At 41.3% G+C, this 19,551-nt stretch overlaps 1 protein-coding gene across 1 annotated transcript in view; it reads right to left on the reverse strand.

Moving 5' to 3' along the window:
• rxfp1 (relaxin family peptide receptor 1) overlaps positions 1–19,551 on the reverse strand; it is a 181,038-nt gene that overhangs the window by 42,671 nt on the left and 118,816 nt on the right. Inside the window, exons 6-11 of the mRNA XM_055159625.1 lie at positions 12,298–12,369; positions 6,750–6,821; positions 5,893–5,964; positions 5,699–5,767; positions 3,649–3,720; positions 3,428–3,499 (exon numbers count right to left, since the gene is read on the reverse strand). Of these exons, the coding sequence (XP_055015600.1) occupies positions 3,428–3,499; positions 3,649–3,720; positions 5,699–5,767; positions 5,893–5,964; positions 6,750–6,821; positions 12,298–12,369 (429 nt within the window). The remainder of the gene's footprint in view (positions 1–3,427; positions 3,500–3,648; positions 3,721–5,698; positions 5,768–5,892; positions 5,965–6,749; positions 6,822–12,297; positions 12,370–19,551) is intronic.

The following is a 19,551-nucleotide window of genomic DNA, read 5'->3' on the forward strand; positions in this document are numbered from 1 at the left end:
GTAAATCACAGGGGACTGAAAAACATTGCAGATTTTGAAATTGTAAACTCTCTTAATCTAAGGTAAAAGAAATGCAATTTTGTTTGGACCAATGAGCTCCTTTGTTTCACGTGCATCACTGAAAAAACTGGACAATCACATTTGGTCAGACTTGAGGCCCAGGAGTGGGGCCCAGATTGAAATCCATCTGTTCAAAAAGTACAGAGAGATATTTTGGATTTGTGAAATAATAAAGTTTAGGCCTTTTTCAGTCTCTGGGGAATCAAACACTAACTAAACTTCTCACTAAAATGTATTAAAGAATGGAAGAGACTCCCAGATAGGATAAAACCTCCTCTGACCTCACGTTAAAAGTTCTACTATTAGATGAAAAGTAGCCTAATAATAACTAATAATCTAAACCAAAATGTATTTTTTAAAAGGACTGACCACGACAGGACAACTGTGGTATTCTAAACACTAATACACTCATAAAACCATAGTTGTGCTTTTTCTTGCTGAAAATGCTTCAAATAGATAAAATCTAGACACAATCTATAGCTTCTATCCTGACAACTGACTAAATTTAAGATCCAACTTTCTAGAACAGCTTATTCAGCATCAGAGTAAAACTCCAAGCACAATATCCCTGGATGAGGAGTCAAAATGGACGCCATTAGCAGAACCTTTCATATTTACTCAATGGAGCTTTTGTGGAATATGCAAAACCAACCAAGCCATTTCCCAAAGTGGGTCAGAGACAGCCTGCAGTCATGTTTGAACTTTTATTATGAGGGAACTTAATCAAACTTCAAAGCCCTGGGTTTTTAGAAAGACATGATTCTCAGATCACAGTTTGTTGAAAGAAGCTACGCGTTGCTCGTATTATTTATTGCTTGTATTATTTTCCATCCGTTTTGCTGTGCATAATCAAAGTTCTTTCATCGGTCCATGCATCTTGGGAGATTGTTGTGCAATTTTCCAATTTAAATTTTGCAGAAGATGAAGCCACACTATGGAATTCTGAATCTCTATAAAATGAGGGACAGATAAAGTTTTCATTGGGACTTTGGTCTTTTTAATGGAGTTAAAATCCTCTGTCAGTTAAAAGCATGTGGTTTGGAGAAGAGCTCAAGAAATCTGATGTGTTAAAGCCTCAGTAAAAACCTTGTGTCCTTTATCATAGACTGTATAAAGAGGTGGACTGAGGGAGTGTGACGTCACCCATAGTGTTTAGCCCGAGCCAAATGAAGCTCATCAAATTAAATATTTGGAATTCTGACCACAGTATAAGAGCAACCAAAGAGCCAACCAGGAGCGAAATTGTTGAAGGTTACGTCCTCTCCAATCTGGTTTAGCAAGGAGTGGCACTTCAATCAAACCTCTTGGTAACACTAGATGGAGTGACCTAAGGGAACGAAGGCAGCTGATTTGTTTGTCATTAATGTTCATATTAAACTAAGCTTGAAAACTTCCTCTCTTTTTTTTTTTGTCATATTGCTCAGCCCCAATTTTAATATCCTGCTACTTATGTACTTGGAATACTCTCTCATTCATCATGGTCCAGTGTGGAGACAGTGAGAGGCTGGTGTTGGTCAGAGGGGCAGATGGAAGAAACAGTTTTCCATCACTAAATGTGTAGTGAGTAAATTATGACCAGTGCTTTATGAATCTTGTGTTATAAAATGCAATAAAAATATTGTTGCTTTTAAAGTATTAAATATTATGTTATTATATTAAAAACAGCATACACTGACTTTTGAAAGGTGCACTATGTAACTTTTCTGATGGGAGATCTGCTGCTTGTTTCCATAGAGAATTTTTAGTATTAGCGGGATCATCTCTCCACAGATCTGACCTGTAACTAACCTGGCCTGGTGAAGTGACCTACTTGTCTGTTGGAGATATGGGTCAGGTCAAGTGGTAACGGAGGGAAACAGGGGCAGATTTTTTACATTCAAATAGCTCTTATTCAGAAACTAGAGGGACTATTGACATAAGTAAGGTATCAGAATGTAGGAAAGAGTTAATACTCCAACAGGGTAAAGTTAAACCTGTGATATTCTTTCAAGTTGTTGACAAAAAATTTAAAAAACTCATGTCAGTAACGGAGGGAATGAAATATGCAGCACTTTTTGGGCAGTAAATACAAACAGTGATAACTAGCAGTTCTCACTTACACATCCTTAACAAACTGGTTTGAATATTTACTTCATATAGTTTTCTACCATATGGTACAAGATTAGGTTGAAAAACCTCTTACTTTTTGAGTAATGAGATTTTTTATTAAGAAAGGTCATGGTAACGGAGGGAAAAGTAACAGAGGGGAAATTGTGCAAGCAAGTAGAAGGTGCATGATTTTACATCATTTGTCAGCTTTTTTCTTCCAAATACTTTAATATTACTTCAAAATGAAAGGAAACTATTTCTATAAAATATGTCAGTCCTTCCAAGCTAATTTTTATCATGTACCTTCATCAACAGTTCAAAGATCAAATAACAGAAGATATGATGAAAACATCAATTTATTTACATGATTTGCAGGTATAATTTTTGTTCCATGATTCATACATGGTCTGTTTAAACGTATGTAACTTTAGAACCAAAAATGGTACAGAAAAAAGGTAAACAGTTTCATAAACTAGAGTACATATGCTATATGTTCAATACATTTTTATATCAGATGCATTAACTTGAATTTTTGGCCTTGCTGTTTACTTCTGCTTGACTGGGCCCATATACGTATATATGTTTGATCCCATATGATGCTGAAATAATTTATTTATTTGTTTGTTTTATCTATATTGTTAATTTGTAAAAGAACAACAGTCTGTATGTATTGATTTCTTCTGTTACATATTTTGTTAATTGATGTCCTTTTATAATAATTTTTAAAATCTCCATCTCCATGTATGTAAGCTGTAGCAGACACTCCACTCAAACATTACATAGAGTATTAGGGCTGCAGTCGACTAAAGAAATTTCTTGGTCGACTATAGAAATGTCCTGTCAATTGGTTAGATGTCTACAAAACAAAACAATTAAAACTATAGAGATGACTATGTATCTGACCCAAACTGTACTCACAAGATTGTGTTTTGTTTCATTCACACATGTTGAGTCATCCTGTCCACATCTCCAAAGCTCAAAGTGCTCTGTTCCACCTTGTGATGTCATGTAGTGGTAGTTTTCAAGTTACTTTTTACCTTTAGTTCAATCAAGACTGGAAATTCCAAAGCTGAAATTATTCAAATGATTCTAGTGAAGTAATATGGAGCACTTCCTGTAATGGTACACATGGCATCACAAGGTGGAATGGAATATTTTCTGTTCGAGAGAAGAACTCTGTTAGTTGACTGAAAACCTACAGCCCAATAGCGCACCTCTAAATGATGAAAATCTCAACAAACAGACTTTATCTAATTCCTTTACACAGTAGCTCACTCACAGTTCTCCGAGTTTCTGCAGCACAGAGAAGGCCTGGTCGTGGATGTGGCTGATGCAGTTTCTCTGGAGCACTCTGAGAAGACAGACAGGTATTCACAAAGGTACAGACTGTGACTGCTTTCACACCGTATTAACATCAGGTGTCAGTGTCGATTTAGCTAATCTTCCAACAGGGAATCTGAGGCCTACATGTTATGGGCCGTATCACACAGATGCACTTACAGGACTGTGAGCATATGGCAGGAGTGGAACGACGCATTTCCAATTGTCTCAAGAAGATTCCCCTCTAAATCCCTGCAATGAAAAGATGTGCATAAAAACATGTCATTGTAGATTTAGTTGTTTTAGTTGACATTTCTTATTGTCGCACTTGGTTTTATTTATTTTTTTGTGGTAACTAAGTTCGTTTTCACAGGTTACTGCGCTCTGTGTGTTTGCTTTACTGTCCTGGGACATTCTTGTTCACATACACTGCGCCTCATTCACCCCAAACACCCACCATGAACCACGTGAGACCCCATTATCTGATCAACTGAACTTATTTCCATGATGACAGACTTTAAGCGAAGAGAACCATGGGAATACACACACACACACACATTTCCCTGGTGCCATACACAGCATTCTTTACTTTCACCTATTGCTAAATACACTGAGAAGGTGACTGCAGAGAAAATGTTTTTGAATGACACACAGACAGCATACCTACTGTATTTTTTGGACTATAAGTCGCACTTTTTTTCATGGTTTGGGTGGCCCTGCGACTTATACTCCGGAGCGACTTACATATTCAAATTTTCAGACTGACAGCGACGAAAGGGCGCTCTAGGCTCGTGTGCCAGTATCTAGTACTACTTTTACTCCTGTACCACTGTCACTTCGCACTCTACTGCACATGACTCCTGTAGAAATAGCCGTTGTCTCGCTGCAAATAGTGAAATATTCAGTCAAAAACTGTAATCGAGCAGCTGAAAGAAAGTTTGGAGTGAGCGAGAAACTTGCAAGGGACTGGCGGAAAGCAGGGATGGAGAACACAGCTTCACGGGAACCGGGCAGGTGCGCCATGAAACTTTCCTGGAAGTCACTGGATGACTTGACAAAGCCTGAACTTCAATGACAACCGAAACCATCAGGTCAGAGTAATTCTAACTGGAACTGATGCTGAGTCTGACGACAGCTATGCAGAAGAGGAAGAGGCGCACTGTTTATATCATGGATCTAATGTTTCATTTAGTGATTTGGAGTGAGATTGTGAGTTTGTTATGTGTTATATATGTTATGTTGTTTATGCTATAATTATATGAATAACTGTTAATATGTTACAATAATATATTAACGCCTATTCAGCCTGTATTCTATTCTATTATATTGTTATTACTATAACTTGCCTTTCAAGATGAAATGTCGGTTCTTGGTCTCTGATTTTACAAAATACATTTCCCCAAAAAGTGTGACTTATAGTCCTGTGTGACTTATATATGTTTTTTTTTTCTTCTTCATTGCGCATTTTTGGCTGGTGCAACTTATACTCCGGAGCAACTTATAGTCCAGAAAATACGGTATATACACCTGAGCGTATATATATAAAATCTGCCTAACTCAATGTGGTTGTGTTGTGGAAAATCACCCTCCAGCATATTTCGCATAGGTCTGAACCCCCTCAGTTAAATATCAACAGCACTGGCTATGGATACCGACTCAGGAATGGGGCCATCATTAGTCACCTCCTGTACATGGATGAATGACATCAAGCTGTAGGCTAAAAGCACACGATGCATCGACTAACTGATCTACACCACCAGGATCTACAGCACAGACACTGGAAAGTCATTCAGGCATGAGAAGCGTAGTTGGATGGTGCCAAAGAGAAGGAAGGTACTCCACAAAGAAGAGGTCTCACTCCCAGAGGGAACAATAGCAGATACTGAGAACAATTACAAGTATAGCTATGTCCTACCAGTGAACAGATACCCAGCAGGAATCATAAGATGTTAAAACACAAAAGCTCCTCATGGAGGGTTCCATCCTAAATCCAGCATCTTGAGACTGTGCACGAGCCGTAATAAAGGAAGCTGACGACTAGTACATATACATGCTCTTTTATTTCGAGCTTATTCAGTGTGCAAACGACTCTACAACCAATTGGGGCATGTAGCAGTAGAAATACTTGTAAATGTAGTAGCAGTTTAAGAAGTAGTAGCGGTAATAGTAGTCGTTTATTTAGATGTTTTTGTTTATTTTATCTTTCTTTTTTAACTTTTTCATGACTTACAGCCAGTTGAGGCGAGGCATCTCCCGGCAGATGTCATCCAGTTTGATAAGCGAGTTGTTAAGTAAAACCCTGTGAACCAGAAAAACATAACAGGTCGTTCAAAATGTTGGGAATTTATTTCCAACAAAGGCATGTACAATGAAGTTCCCTTGTAGACATAATAGAAAAGAAACATTGAAATGAAAATAACTTACAGCATAACCAGCGAGTGCAAGCCAGAGAAGGTCAAAGATGACATTTGATGGATATTGTTATTTTCCAGAATCCTGCAAAAAGAATGCAATTGTGAATACTTTTATATACTGTACATAGATAGATAGACAGATAGATTTAAGAATAAAGGCTTTCTGCGTTTGCACAACAAACCCGCTAACATTAAGGATACACAGTAGGGATGCATGTTTTTCTACATTTTTCAGTGCGTCACAAAAGTAAATTGAATTCTGTCAGTTGTACAAAAGTTTTTCAATGCTTCATGGATGAGTGGCTGAACATATTCACACTTTCATCCTTTTGACAGAATTCAATTTGCTTTTGCGATGGAACCTACCAGGAAGATGACGGGTTACACAGACATTTTCCATTGTAATAAAAATATCCAAAATGAAAAAAGAAAGAAACAAAAAACAAAAAAAAAACAGGCAGTAGTCTTGTTTTTTGGTGGGACTTTAAATATATACACTACCAGTCAAAAGTTTGAACATACATACACACTTATGTTTACTACTTTCTTTTTACATACATACAGAAGACTTTGGATATAAGGTGCGAGATATATATAACTGAGTAGCAAAAAAAGAAAAGTGTGGCTATTTTAAAACATCTAAAATCTGTTATTCTGAGTTCATTTGTGTTTACTGTGTTACATGTGCGTTCACTGATGGTTTTCATGCTGTCAGATACAATCTACAATGTAAATAGACATGGAAATAAAAAAAACATAAATAAAAAAGTGTGTCAAAACTTTTATCTTGAAGTGCATGTGTATATTCATTATTCATCAATTAGTTACATAAACAGTTGATGTATAGACAAACTTGTAGCTGCTTACAGCCACTCCAGCTTATGCAGATCTCGAAACACTCCGGGCATCAGCACTGAGATCCGGTTGTGGCTCAGGTATCTGCAAGACATACACATATCTGTCAATACCACAGAAATGTTACTTCACTGGAAACAAAGCACCAGGGAGCTCCAATAATAAAACAAATGGCATCGACCAACTGTACGACTTAAAATGGAAAATCAATAACCAACTCCAGGTATTTTCTGCGTGGTCTATTTGAGGGAATACTCTAAAGCAAAATGCAAGACAAGACTGACAAGATTCTGTCTATTTCTGTTTTTCAGCTTCCTGTTATATGCAATACCCTGAGGAGTTTTTCTTGTTCAAAGTTATAATATTTCTGAATGTCTATTTGCACCCTGGGTGTTAATAGTTCAATGGACATGATTCTTCTATTTACACCCATCTCAAGAAAAAAGGGAACTGTGATCCAAAGAAATACAATTTAAAACGAAGGTAGGGTAAGGCAAGGTAAAAGGTAAAACAGCGTTGCTACAAAATATATTTGCAATGCCTGTCCGACCAATAATATTTGGGTAATTAAGTTGAAAGCATCACAGCATCATGGACAGTTTATTTAGCTTGTGTGATGTATAGCTAGCGTTTATGTTAGTTGATCTGTTTATTTAGCAGTTCAAGTTAATGGTAACATTAAAAGTGGTTCAAATGTAAGCATTTGGTCCCCGTAAGCACCATAACTACTATAAAGCGACATCAGCCCATTTGAGATTATAACGCCACAAGACTAATTTGCATAAAATACCCGCCGAAAAAAAAAGTTCGCTCTGTGCCCTGATGCGGAGCTTCTGTCGGACAGTGGTAAGTCTGTTCTGGAGATGGTTCATGTTAAACTTTACAGAGATCATAAATGTGCAGATCGTACGTGTGCAGGTTCAGTGCGTCTCTTTATTCAACAGCAGTCATTTCATTCATGTACAGTCACTTTATTTACGTCGGCTCCTGTGTCACTTTCGTCTCCAGGCAAATTCTCCCTTGCTCGTGTGCTGTCCTCTTTATCATGCAGCAGTCCAGCCTTTCCAAACCCGTTGGTTATCGTGGATTTTTTCACATGGCCCCACACTGTCACAATGCATGATACAGTGTCAGTACCGGTTCACCCAATACGCACAGTACGCACATTGAGTAGGGCCCCGTAAACCAATAGAGGCCCCTTACCTTGGCGTTATCCCTTCTCGCATACGCTGCGTGGACCCATAGACCGTCTCCTGCTACTCCCGTAAGCCGTGTTTTGCTGAACTAAAAACAGGACTAAACCAGAACTAAACAAGAACTAAACCAGAAGTAAAACCAGGACTAAACCAGAACTAAAATCAGGACTAAATCAGAACTAAAACCAGAACTAAAACCAGGACTTAAATCAGAACTAAACCAGAACTAAAACCAGTTTTAAACCAGGACTAAAACCAAGTCTAAACCAAGTCTAAACCAGGACTAAAACAGGATTTAACCGGGACTAAACCATTAGGTGCAGACTGCAAATAATTGATTGATGATTCCGCATCATTTTGAGTAAAAAAAACCCAAAAAACATCAAATATTACTGATTTTCACTGGGCTGGTGCCTTTTTGTTTGTACTGTCAGTGAGTTTTTGTTTTTTTTAAATAAATAACTTGGGTGTAAATAGCATTTTTGTCTTGGAACACACGGGTGCCCTTCCATGTGCCACGCTAAATACACCCGGGTGCAAATAGCAACAATGGCTATTTGCCCTATGTGTGAATAACAATGTTAGCTATTTACACCCAGGGTGCAAATAGCATCTGCCATAATATTTTGTTTTCAAGTGTTAATTGATATGGTGACATTAGGAAAACTCATGTTTTCATGTACCATTGCACCCCTAGTAGCTTTAAAGATGCACTTTGTAACTTTTCTAGTCGATGGTCCATTACCAGTTTGCTCCCATGGTGATGCTGTTGCTTTGCCTTAAATGTTCCACAGTGACATTATAATTCTTGAATTTATTCAGTCATTTTTTGTTGCTCAAAAACACTTTTTTTTTTCAGTCCCGTCTCTCCACAGATCTGACCTGTAATTTGGCCTGGTATCACTTGCTTGTCCTCATAAATACCATACTGTGAAACATCCCAGGTGAAGAAATAACTCTACTAAGACAAACAGGCAGCAGATAGGGAAGGGAGATATACCTGTTTCAGTTTCCAATATCAATACAGATTCAAACTAATAAGTAAAATTGGAAATAGGAATGGGAAAGAATGTTATATGGTGATATTTCATTTTCCAGGGAACCACACTGCACCGAATGGGGACTCATCTCCAAACAGACACATGATTTTAGTCTGGAGTACTTTCCCGTAGATTCACCACTGAGTTATACTTCTGATTTCTTCCTTTTTCTTGTGAGATACAAGGCTAACCATTCTGCCACCTACTGTAAGATCCAGTTATTTGTTGTGTCTCTTTGGTAATTAGAGTTCAACAAATATAAAAGTTGACTTGACTTGACATGACTCCGACTGGTGCAGTGCAATGTTGTTAAGGTCAATGCTACCAGACGGCACTTCCCATTGTAATCTGAAGCTAAACCACAAAGCAATGCTAACAGCGTACAAACAGGAGATGTATAGGGCAAGGTGGATGTGCGCTACTGTATAACAGAAAGACACAATTCAAAAGGAAAAAGATCATCTTCATTTTCTAAAGAAGAACAGACTTTTTTCACAATGTCTGGAAGTGCCGCGATGTAGGGCAAACATCACTTATGTTAATGGTTTTCTATGACAAAATATCTGTGGAAATGTCTCACGTATTTTCCACCAGCTTCATAAATCTGCTCCATCACCAAGTCTTCGTCCAACAAGATCGACAAAGGACATATTCTGTCCATGAAGAATTGATCCACAACTTCTTAGCAAGGTAAGAAAGACAAAAAATTAAAGGCGAACAACAACTTAGCTTTGATTGTTGTGGATAAATTCTTCATGAACAGAATATGTCCTTTGTGGACATTGACGATTTGGTGATGGGGCAGATTTATGAAGCTGGTGGAAAATACACAAGACATTTCCACAGATATTTTGCTATAGAAAAGCATTAATGTGAGTGACATTTACCCTACATTGCTGCACTTCCAGCCATTGTGAAAAAAGTCTGTATCACCAAGCAATATTTTTTCACTGCTTTAGGTTTCTATAGGTGTCTTAAAGTGAAAAAGGAAAAAAAAAAAAAAAAAGAAAACTGCTTATTGACTGTGTAAGGATTTGTAGTAGTAGTAGCTGTAAATGTAGTAAAAGTTTGGACACCCCATCAGTTTTTTTTTTTTTTTTGCTTTTTTTACTACCTTCTATGTTTTATATACAAAAGGACGCATGTTTTATGTTATATTTTGAAACACCTGCAACCAAAGATGGAAACAGAGCTAGTTCATTTCAAACTAGTCCAAAATTATTCCTGAATTCATTAACATATTCTGGCATCCTACTAAAAACATATAAAATTGCTAACAACAACAAATATGTTTACATCAGTTTGATTCTCTCCCTAAACACGAGAATCCACTGCATGACTTTGCATGTCTGTCTTGAAAGGTTATAGATCGTGTACGAAAAAGATTAAACTCATAACGAATGTACAGTGTGTGATATTTTAGAGTCTTGGCTGCAGAGTGAGCCCTCCTCTCGTTGCATCTGTGATCAATCTTTGTCAAACGTGTGACTAACAGTAAACACAAGTGCTCTGTCAAAGTAACATACCATATCTCTCATACTCCCCTTTCAATTACTTTTACAAACATAAAAAACTGCATGAAGCACTAGTCTCAGCTAACCAGTGGAGGAAATTTACCACACGAAGCCTAGAGATTGATATTCACTCGCCATCCTCACCAAACTTGGTCAGCAAAGCAATAACATCCCCGTGGAGGTGTACCTGTTGAAAATGTTCCCATTTTGAAAGACAATGAATACAAAGTAGGCTTCATTTTGGTGAAAAAAATCCAAATAAGTTCCACTATTTTGATGACACTATCATTAGCCTCTGAACATAGCTGGAGGCTTCAGCTTATTAAAAAGATGTTCATATATTTTGCCTTACCAAATAATGATTAGGAAATAAGATTTGATTTGAAGTCCACTTTAAATTGTTTTGCCACCCTTGTGTATTCACTTGTATTCACATTGTGCAAATTTAGAAGAAGAGAGAGTGTGTGTGTGTGTGTGTTGATACACTTGTTGATAAAACAAGTGTTTTGTCCAAATATAGAAAAAAAGTAGACTGATTTAATCTTAACGTAACTATATACCAATAGTTATAGCATGTCAAATTGCTTTGTGTGCATTGTACATGTCTCATCAAAATGTGTTTTAATTCATATGATGTATAAAATGTATATAGTAAATGTTTAATTGTTTTTTGTTTGGTTGTTTTTTGTTTGTTTTTTTTTACTTTTGATGCAGTTGAAAAAGACTTTTTAGCTTTAACATCTGGTGATGAATAATTTTGAAACAATGTCACAGTGGCTGAGTGGCTAACACTTTCTCCTTATATCAAAAAACTACCAGGTTAGACTCCCAGATCGCCTGGTCCTTTCTGTATAGAGTTTACATGTCTCTCCCCTTGTGGTTCCACACAGGTTTTGGAAGTTAAATCCTCTGGCTAAGGTAGTCTTGGCCAAAACTAGCTCAAAATCTGGAAATAGATCTCACTGCAAACTATTACTTGAAAACTATATTCTATATATTTTTTCCATTTTTCATTTCTTTTGACCATACCAGCTTGTCAAAGTCTGATCTCGTCAGATCTTAGAAGCTAAGCAAGGCCGTGCCTGGGTAGTACTTGGATGGGAGACCACTGGGAAAATCAGGTGCCACAGGCGCCAGTCACAAAAACTGTTGTTGTGTCCTTAGGCAAGGCACTTCACCCACATTGCCTAGTATGAAAGTGGTGTGTGAGTGAGTGTCAGTGGAGCTGATGGTGCAGATTGGCAGCCACGCTTCCGTCAGTCTGCCTCAGGGCAGCTGTTGTAGTAGTTTACCACCACCAGGTATGGAGTGACTGAATAATGCTTTGTAAAGTGTCTTTATGACATATGTCTGTGAAAATATAAATAAAAACTTACTAACTTACTTTTAATTTCATAAGAGTAATATTTAGAGGGCCCATATTATACTGTCTTCTGATATTGTTGTTTCCTTATCAAAAACTTAGCTGGAGTTGAGTTTAGTTTCCCACATTCACATTCACAGTCACACAATTTGAGTTTCTCAAGTAGAAAACACTCCCACCTTGTGATATCATGTGGTAATACAGGAAGTGCTTCACTAGAATCGTTTGGATAGTTTCAGTCTTGGAATTACCAAACTTAACTGGACAAAGGTAAAAGGACATAACAAGGTGGAACAGAGCATTTTGATCTTTGGAAATGTCTCTAAAAATAAAGCGTTATTCAAACATGTAGGAATGAAACAAAACACAACTCCAGGTATGTTTTTGAAGAGGCGATAACATTATGACATGACTTAAAGCTCGGACCTTTACTCGGACTTTACTCACAGCCTTGTCAGATTGTACAACCCTCTGAAGGCATCTGGGCTTACATCATGGATCCTGTTGTACTGAAGATACCTGCGGAGACAAAACCAAATGCACCGTGAGGCCGGTATAAATCATACACATTTAGCACGCTACATATCAGTGTCATGCAGCGCGTCAAGCTCGCTGCAAATCTGTTTATCCCAAAAATGTTCGATGCAAACTGCGCACCACGGGTGAGAGCGAGAGGGTGTCCGCTAGCCAACAATATGCTATAACTAACAAATCCTTTAGCGTGTTTTGTTGCTTATGTATGCCATGCACATTGTAAATAGCACTGGGGTGTTTTTGTGCTCTTTGTTTTGGAGGCGGGTGGAGGATCAGAGACAACATGGGCTTGTGTATGCGTGGAGAATGGATCCATATGCAGAGAAACAAAAATCACTTATGTCAACAGTCTGCGGCTTTGTCCCCCTCACCACACGGCGTTTTGTTCTGTTGTCATATCAGTTTGTTTGCTCTAAATATCGGCTCCCTTGTGTGCAAGATTATATAATTGTTTTGTTTTTTTATTCATTTTTTGAATGCTGACTTCCCTCATTATTGAGAAAATGCAAATGTGTAACGTGTACTCTTCTGTTCACACCCAATCAACCACACGCATCCTGGACCGACGAGCACAGTGCACCTTCAGTTCTTTCAGAATTGTCATAAAAAACTTGTACTTGGTGACCTTGAAAATATACCTAGTCCAAATCAGTTCATGGTTTATTTAGTCCAAACTGAGCAGTAAGGTTTCCCACATTTTGTTTTTCCATCTGCCTCCCGTCTTGTTCAAAAAGCCCAATTTTTCCAAGTGCAAGACAGAAATCAGTTCATTAAACCACTTTTCAAACTTTGGCCCTGTTAGTGTTTTCCAGTCTTTTAATAGTAGTCTTTTTGCAATAAAGGTGCCCAGTAGAATGGCTCACTGCAGAAGAAATGCGCTGAACCTTTTGGTCTGGACCGACACAATATGTTCTGCCAGATGAGATTATCAATAGGCCAACCTTACTCATTTAATATTTGTGTATAATTTGGTATGGCTGACCTGAACAATGTGTATATGTAGATGTAAAATAAAAACGTGAAGACTGAAGAGTGGAGACTAACATACATGAACATTTACACAGAAGGTGGCTCCCTCTTTTCTGCATCACTCAAGGAAAAACAAATACTAATGCTACGTTTATAGGATGACAGGACAAAAGACACAAAAGTGGCGTCGCGTCTTCACTTTTTATTCTGCGTTTAGATGAGAATTTTTCGTGAGGATATCTGCGTGCATACTGTGGCGCAAAAGTGTGTGGAACTGGATTGGGTGGCGGCTAGGTGGTGATGTATGTGTCGTAAACGTGTATGTGACGTAAACGTGTATGTGACGTAAAAGTGTATGTGACGTAAAAGTGTATGTGACGTAAAAGTGTATGTGACGTAAACGTGTATGTGACGTAAACGTGTATGTGACGTAAACGTGTATGTGACGTAAACGTGTATGTGACGTAAACGTGTATGTGACGTAAATGTGTACGTGACGTAAACGTGTATGTGACGTAAACGTGTATGTGACGTAAACGTGTATGTGACGTAAACGTGTATGTGACGTAAAAGTGTATGTGACGTAAACGTGTACGTGACGTAAACGTGTATGTGACGTAAAAGTGTATGCAATGTGAGCAGAGTTTTGCATCTTGGGCAGTGTGGACGGAAACGCTACAGTGGAGCATATTCAACTTTTCCACTCTGGAAGGTGGTTTCAGATTTTTGCATTTTTAAAAATGTAGTCACAGCGAAAGGCACTTCCAATAAAATATTTTGTCGTTTTTACCCGCAAGTGTTCTCGTGTAAACAGGCCCTAAACAGCACACAGCACTACCCACGCCAGTCCATCTTTCCCAGTCGGGGAATAATTTTGCTCCATAAAATGCTTCTTTATGAAACAAAAACAGAAATGTGATTTATGGGCTTGGAAACATTCCTAGTGTTCACAAATGCAGATTTCAATGTGATTTCAGGACAGGGGCTGGTGCTCCTCAGAGTCTTCAGAGGAGAGCGTATATGGTGAAAGCTGAATAAAAGTGGGCCACTGAAGCATTACATCAGTATGTGTGTGGTGTTGTGCACAGGTCACACAGTGACCTGCCCAAAAAGTGTCTTGTCTCTTTGGGAAAACTCCTGATACTCCAGATGGCCAGTCAAGCCCTGGCTCATTGCATATCAACAGAGAGATCCAATGAAGAATCAGAGGCTCCAGACAGCACAAAGTTTCTGTCTAAAAAGTGTCCTCAAGTGCACTTCTGACCAAAAAACTGAGGAACAGTCCCAGAAAGATGTTATGAAGGAATAAATGTCAACTGTCAAGCATTTGTCAACTGGACAAATGCTTATTTAGGCTGAAAACGGAGCACAAACTTGGAGTTATGTGAGCATTACGACACAGGGACCAAGGGGTTCCTACATCACAGAGGGAAAGGAGAAGAAGAACATTTGCAAAAAGCCCTTTCTCAAAGAAAGCTAAAAAAACAAGACAACCGAGAATCCGAGAATCAAAACCCAGGAGAAAGGGTGTAACTATTCCTTACATGGCTGGTGTTTCTGAAAAACTACAGAGGATTTTCAAACATGAGATCCCAGTCTATTTCAAACCTACAAACACTTTAAGACAGAAACTGGTCCACCCAAAGGACAAAACACCAAACCACAAACAAAGCCATGTGGTCTGCTCATTCAGTGTAGTGAAGACTGCAGTGAGCGCTACACTGGAGAAACGAAACAGCCACTTCTCAAGAGGATGAACCAGCACAGATGAGAGAGAAGCACAGGACCTCAGTCTGCTGTGCATTTCCACCTAAATGCCTCAGGCCACTCCTTTGAGGACAGTGAGGTACAGATCTTAGCCAGACAAAAGAACTGGTTTCAGAGGGGAGCTAAAGAAGCTATTTTTGTTAAGAAAGAGAATCCATCCTTGAACAGAAATGAAGGCCTCAGACATCATCTGTCTCCCATCTACAACTCCATCCTCAAATCTAAAACTAAGAGAACAGCATGGGTAGCCAGGTCAGGTCCAGAGGTGTGAAAGCACCCATCAGGAGTCTGAAAGAATCTGCTAATATGTCCCCTCACTCAGTATAGGTGAATAGGCCTAGCTAACAAACAGAAACTGTAAACAAATAGGATTGTTTTGGAGTAGTTTCAGTGTAGTTAGCTCCTACTCTTCACACAGATATAAGGCAATCTGACCAAACCTGAAGAAGCAGCTTGGATGAGCTACAAAACGTTTTCAACCTAAATAAACATTTGTCCAGTTGACAAATTGAATTTCTCCTTTGCCATGGATTCTATCTGGATGACTGAGGGATTCTACACACATGAAGGAATAAAATGCAAACAAATAAATAAACAATCAAATGAATAATAATGACTGATATGATAAGCTAGCTCTGGACAGACAGCTAATCAAAAACCTGCCTTGAGCTGTGTTGTGGTTCATTCATAAATCTTTGTATTTTTAAAGTGAATCTATTTTCACTTGAGCCCATCTAGCACGATTTGTCTTCACTACTAAACATCTCAGTGCTAGAGGCTAGGGTCTCCATGGCTGCATACTGAAACATATGAAGTGGAGAGACCGGTGAACAGAGAATCAGATAGATGCATTTTACATACAGTAGCTTTGGCCTTCAAGGCCTTCATACCTTTTAATAAGGCTTGATTTGTGTAAAATGTTCAGTGCACTAACTTTAAAGGTCCGATGCATTTTTCTGCAAATATGTATTATAGAAAAATGTACTCTTAAATGTACTCTTGTGAGCTTTAAGCCATGCTAGAGTGTTGTTTTCTCACCAGAAACATACCTGGAGTTGTGTTTTGTGAGTAATCCTTTACTGTCCTACATCTCCAAAGCTCAAAATGCTCTGTTCTACCTTGTGATGTCATGTAGTGGTAGTTTTCAAGTCAGCTACCTTGTATGTGTCATTCAATAGAGACTAAATTCAGGGCTAAAATCACCCAAATGATTCTAGTGATGGTATGTGGAGTTTAAAAACATTACCATGTAACATCACAAGGTGGGACAGAACCTCAGCCTAAATATGCAGGATTTGTGTGTCTAACAAGTATAAATGAAACAAAACACAACTCCAGGTATGTTTTTGATGAGATAACAACATTATAACAGACCAGAAAATAGTGTAATATGGACCCTTTTAAAATGGCTTTGTAGTTTTACAGTCTGTCTCCAATTATTAAGGATGCCACAGGATAAGGTGAATCATTAGGGTCAATTCAGTAGTGGTTTGACCCCCTGCACTGTTTTAGCCACACATTCCCAAGACATAGTGCTGTTAATAGCTGGAGTGTTTCTGTTTGTTCAGCAGGAGACTCTCAACTAATGAAACTTCTCAAAGGTGAACTATAAATCTTCTGTTGGGGGGTTTGTCGCCTGCTTGTCTCAGTGGAGATGTTATGTTATTGCTTTGCCGGAAATGTTCCACGGTATGGTTTTAAGATGGCCTCACCGTTTTTATTTTACTTTATTTAACATTTCTGCTGCCATAGTAGCACTGCTTTTTGGGACTATCCATCCATCCATTTTCGTCCGCTTATCCGGGACCGGGTCGCGGGGGCAGCAGCCTAAGCAGGGACTCCCAGACTTCCTTCACCCCAGACACGTCCTCCAGCTCCTCCGGGGGGACCCCGAGGCGTTCCCAGGCCAGCCGAGAGACATAGTCCCTCCAGCGTGTCCTGGGTCTTCCCCGGGGCCTCCTCCCGGTGGGACATGCCCGGAACACCTCCTGAGGGAGGCGCCCAGGAGGCATCCGGAACAGATGCCCGAGCCACCTCAACTGGCTCCTCTCGATGTGGAGGAGCAGCGGCTCTACTCCGAGCTCCTCCCGTGTGACTGAGCTCCTCACCCTATCTCTAAGGGAGCGCCCAGCCACCCTACGGAGGAAACTCATTTCGAGCGCTTGTATCCGCGATCTCGTCCTTTCGGTCACTACCCAGAGCTCATGACCATAGGTGAGAGTAGGAACGAAGACTGACCGGTAAATCGAGAGCTTCGCCTTTCGGCTCAGCTCCCTCTTCACCACAACGGTCCGATACAGCGACCGCATCACTGCCGAAGCTGCACCGATCCGCCTGTCAATCTCCCGTTCCGTCCTTCCCTCACTCGTGAACAAGACCCCGAGATACTTGAACTCCTCCACTTGAGGCAAAGACTCCCCACCCACCCGGAGAGGGCAAGCCACCTTTTTCCGGTCGAGAACCATGGCCTCAGACTTAGAAGAGCTGATCTTCATCCCAGCCGCTTCACACTCGGCTGCAAACCGCCCCAGTGCACATTGCAGGTCCTGGTTCGATGAAGCCAACAGGACAACATCATCCGCAAACAGCAGAGATGAGATCCTGTGGTCCCCAAACCGGACCCCCTCCGGCCCCTGACTGCGCCTAGAAATTCTGTCCATAAATACAATGAACAGAACCGGTGACAAAGGGCAGCCCTGGCGGAGTCCAACATGCACCGGGAACAGGTCTGACTTACTGCCGGCAATGCGAACACAGCTCCTGCTCCGGTTATACAGGGACCGGACAGCCCTTAGCAAAGGGCCCCGGACCCCATACTCCCAGAGCACCCCCCACAGGACACCACGAGGGACACGGTCGAATGCCTTCTCCAAGTCCACAAAAGCACATGTGGACTGGTTGGGCAAACTCCCATGAACCCTCGAGCACCCGATGGAGAGTGTAGAGCTGGTCCAGTGTTCCACGGCCAGGACGAAAAACCACACTGCTCTTCCTGGATCCGAGGTTCGACTATCGGCCGGATTCTCCTCTCCAGTACCCTGGCATAGACCTTACCGGGAAGGCTGAGGAGTGTGATCCCCCTATAGTTGGAACACACCCTCCGGTCCCCCCTTCTTATACAGAGGGACCACCACCCCGGTTTGCCAGTCCAGAGGTACTGTCCCCGACCGCCACGCGATGTTGAAGAGGCGTGTCAGCCAAGACAGCCCCACAACATCCAGAGACTTAAGGTACTCAGGACGGATCTCATCCAATCCCGGAGCCTTGCCACCAAGGAGCTTTCCAACCACCTCAGTGACTTCGGCCAGGGTGATGGATGAGTCCGCCTCCGAGTCCCAGCCTCGGCTTCCTCCTCGGAAGACGTGACGGTGGGATTGAGGAGATCCTCAAAGTATTCCTTCCACCGCCGGACAACGTCCCCAGTCGAGGTCAGCAGCTCTCCCCCGCACTGTAAACAGTGTTGGCGAAGAACTTCTTCCCCCTCCTGAGGCGCCGGACGGTTTGCCAGAATCTCTTTGAGGCCGTCCGATAGTCCTTCTCCATGGCCTCCCCGAACTCCTCCAGCTCCGAGTTTTTGCCTCCGCAACCGCACGGGCTGCAGCACGCTTGGCCCGCCGGTACCGTCGCTGCTTCAGGAGTCCCCCGAGCCAGCAAGGCCCGATAGGACTCCTTCTTCAGCTTGACGGCATCCCTTACTTCCGGTGTCCACCACCGGGTTCTGGGGTTGCCGCCGCGACAGGCACCACAGACCTTACGCCCACAGCTCCGAGCAGCCGCATCGACAATAGAGGCCGAGAATGAAGCCCACTCGGACTCCATATCTCCAGCCTCCCCCGGAATCCGGGAGAAGTCCTCCCGGAGGTGCGAGTTGAAAGTCCCTCTGACAGAGGGCTCCGCCAGACGTTCCCAACAGACCCTCACTACACGCTTGGGCCTGCCAGGTCTTTCCGGCTTCCTCCTCCGCCAGCGAACCCAACTCACAACCAGGTGGTGATCAGTTGACAGCTCAGCCCCTCTCTTCACCCGAGTGTCCAAGACACGCGGCCGGAGATCAGATGACACGACTACAAAGTCGATCATCGACCTCCGGCCTAGGGTGTCCTGGTGCCACGTGCACTTATGGACACCCTTGTGCTCGAACATGGTGTTTGTTATGGACAAACCGTGACTAGCACAGAAGTCCAATAACAAAACACCACTCGGGTTCAGATCGGGGAGGCCGTTCCTCCCAATCACCCCTCTCCAAGTGTCACTGTCGTTGCCCACGTGGGCGTTGAAGTCCCCCAGGAGAACAACGGAGTCCCCGGTCGGTGCACTGTCTAGTACCCCTCCCAAGGACTCCAAGAAGGCCGGGTACTCAGCACTGCTGTTCGGCCCGTAGGCCGACACCACAGTGAGAGACCTGTCCCCGACCCGAAGGCGCAGGGACGC

The sequence above is a fragment of the Boleophthalmus pectinirostris genome, unplaced genomic scaffold, assembly GCF_026225935.1.
Source record: "Boleophthalmus pectinirostris isolate CB_2022bp ecotype Guang Dong unplaced genomic scaffold, ASM2622593v1 HiC_scaffold_23, whole genome shotgun sequence".
NCBI classification, from domain to species: Eukaryota; Metazoa; Chordata; class Actinopteri; order Gobiiformes; family Gobiidae; genus Boleophthalmus; species Boleophthalmus pectinirostris.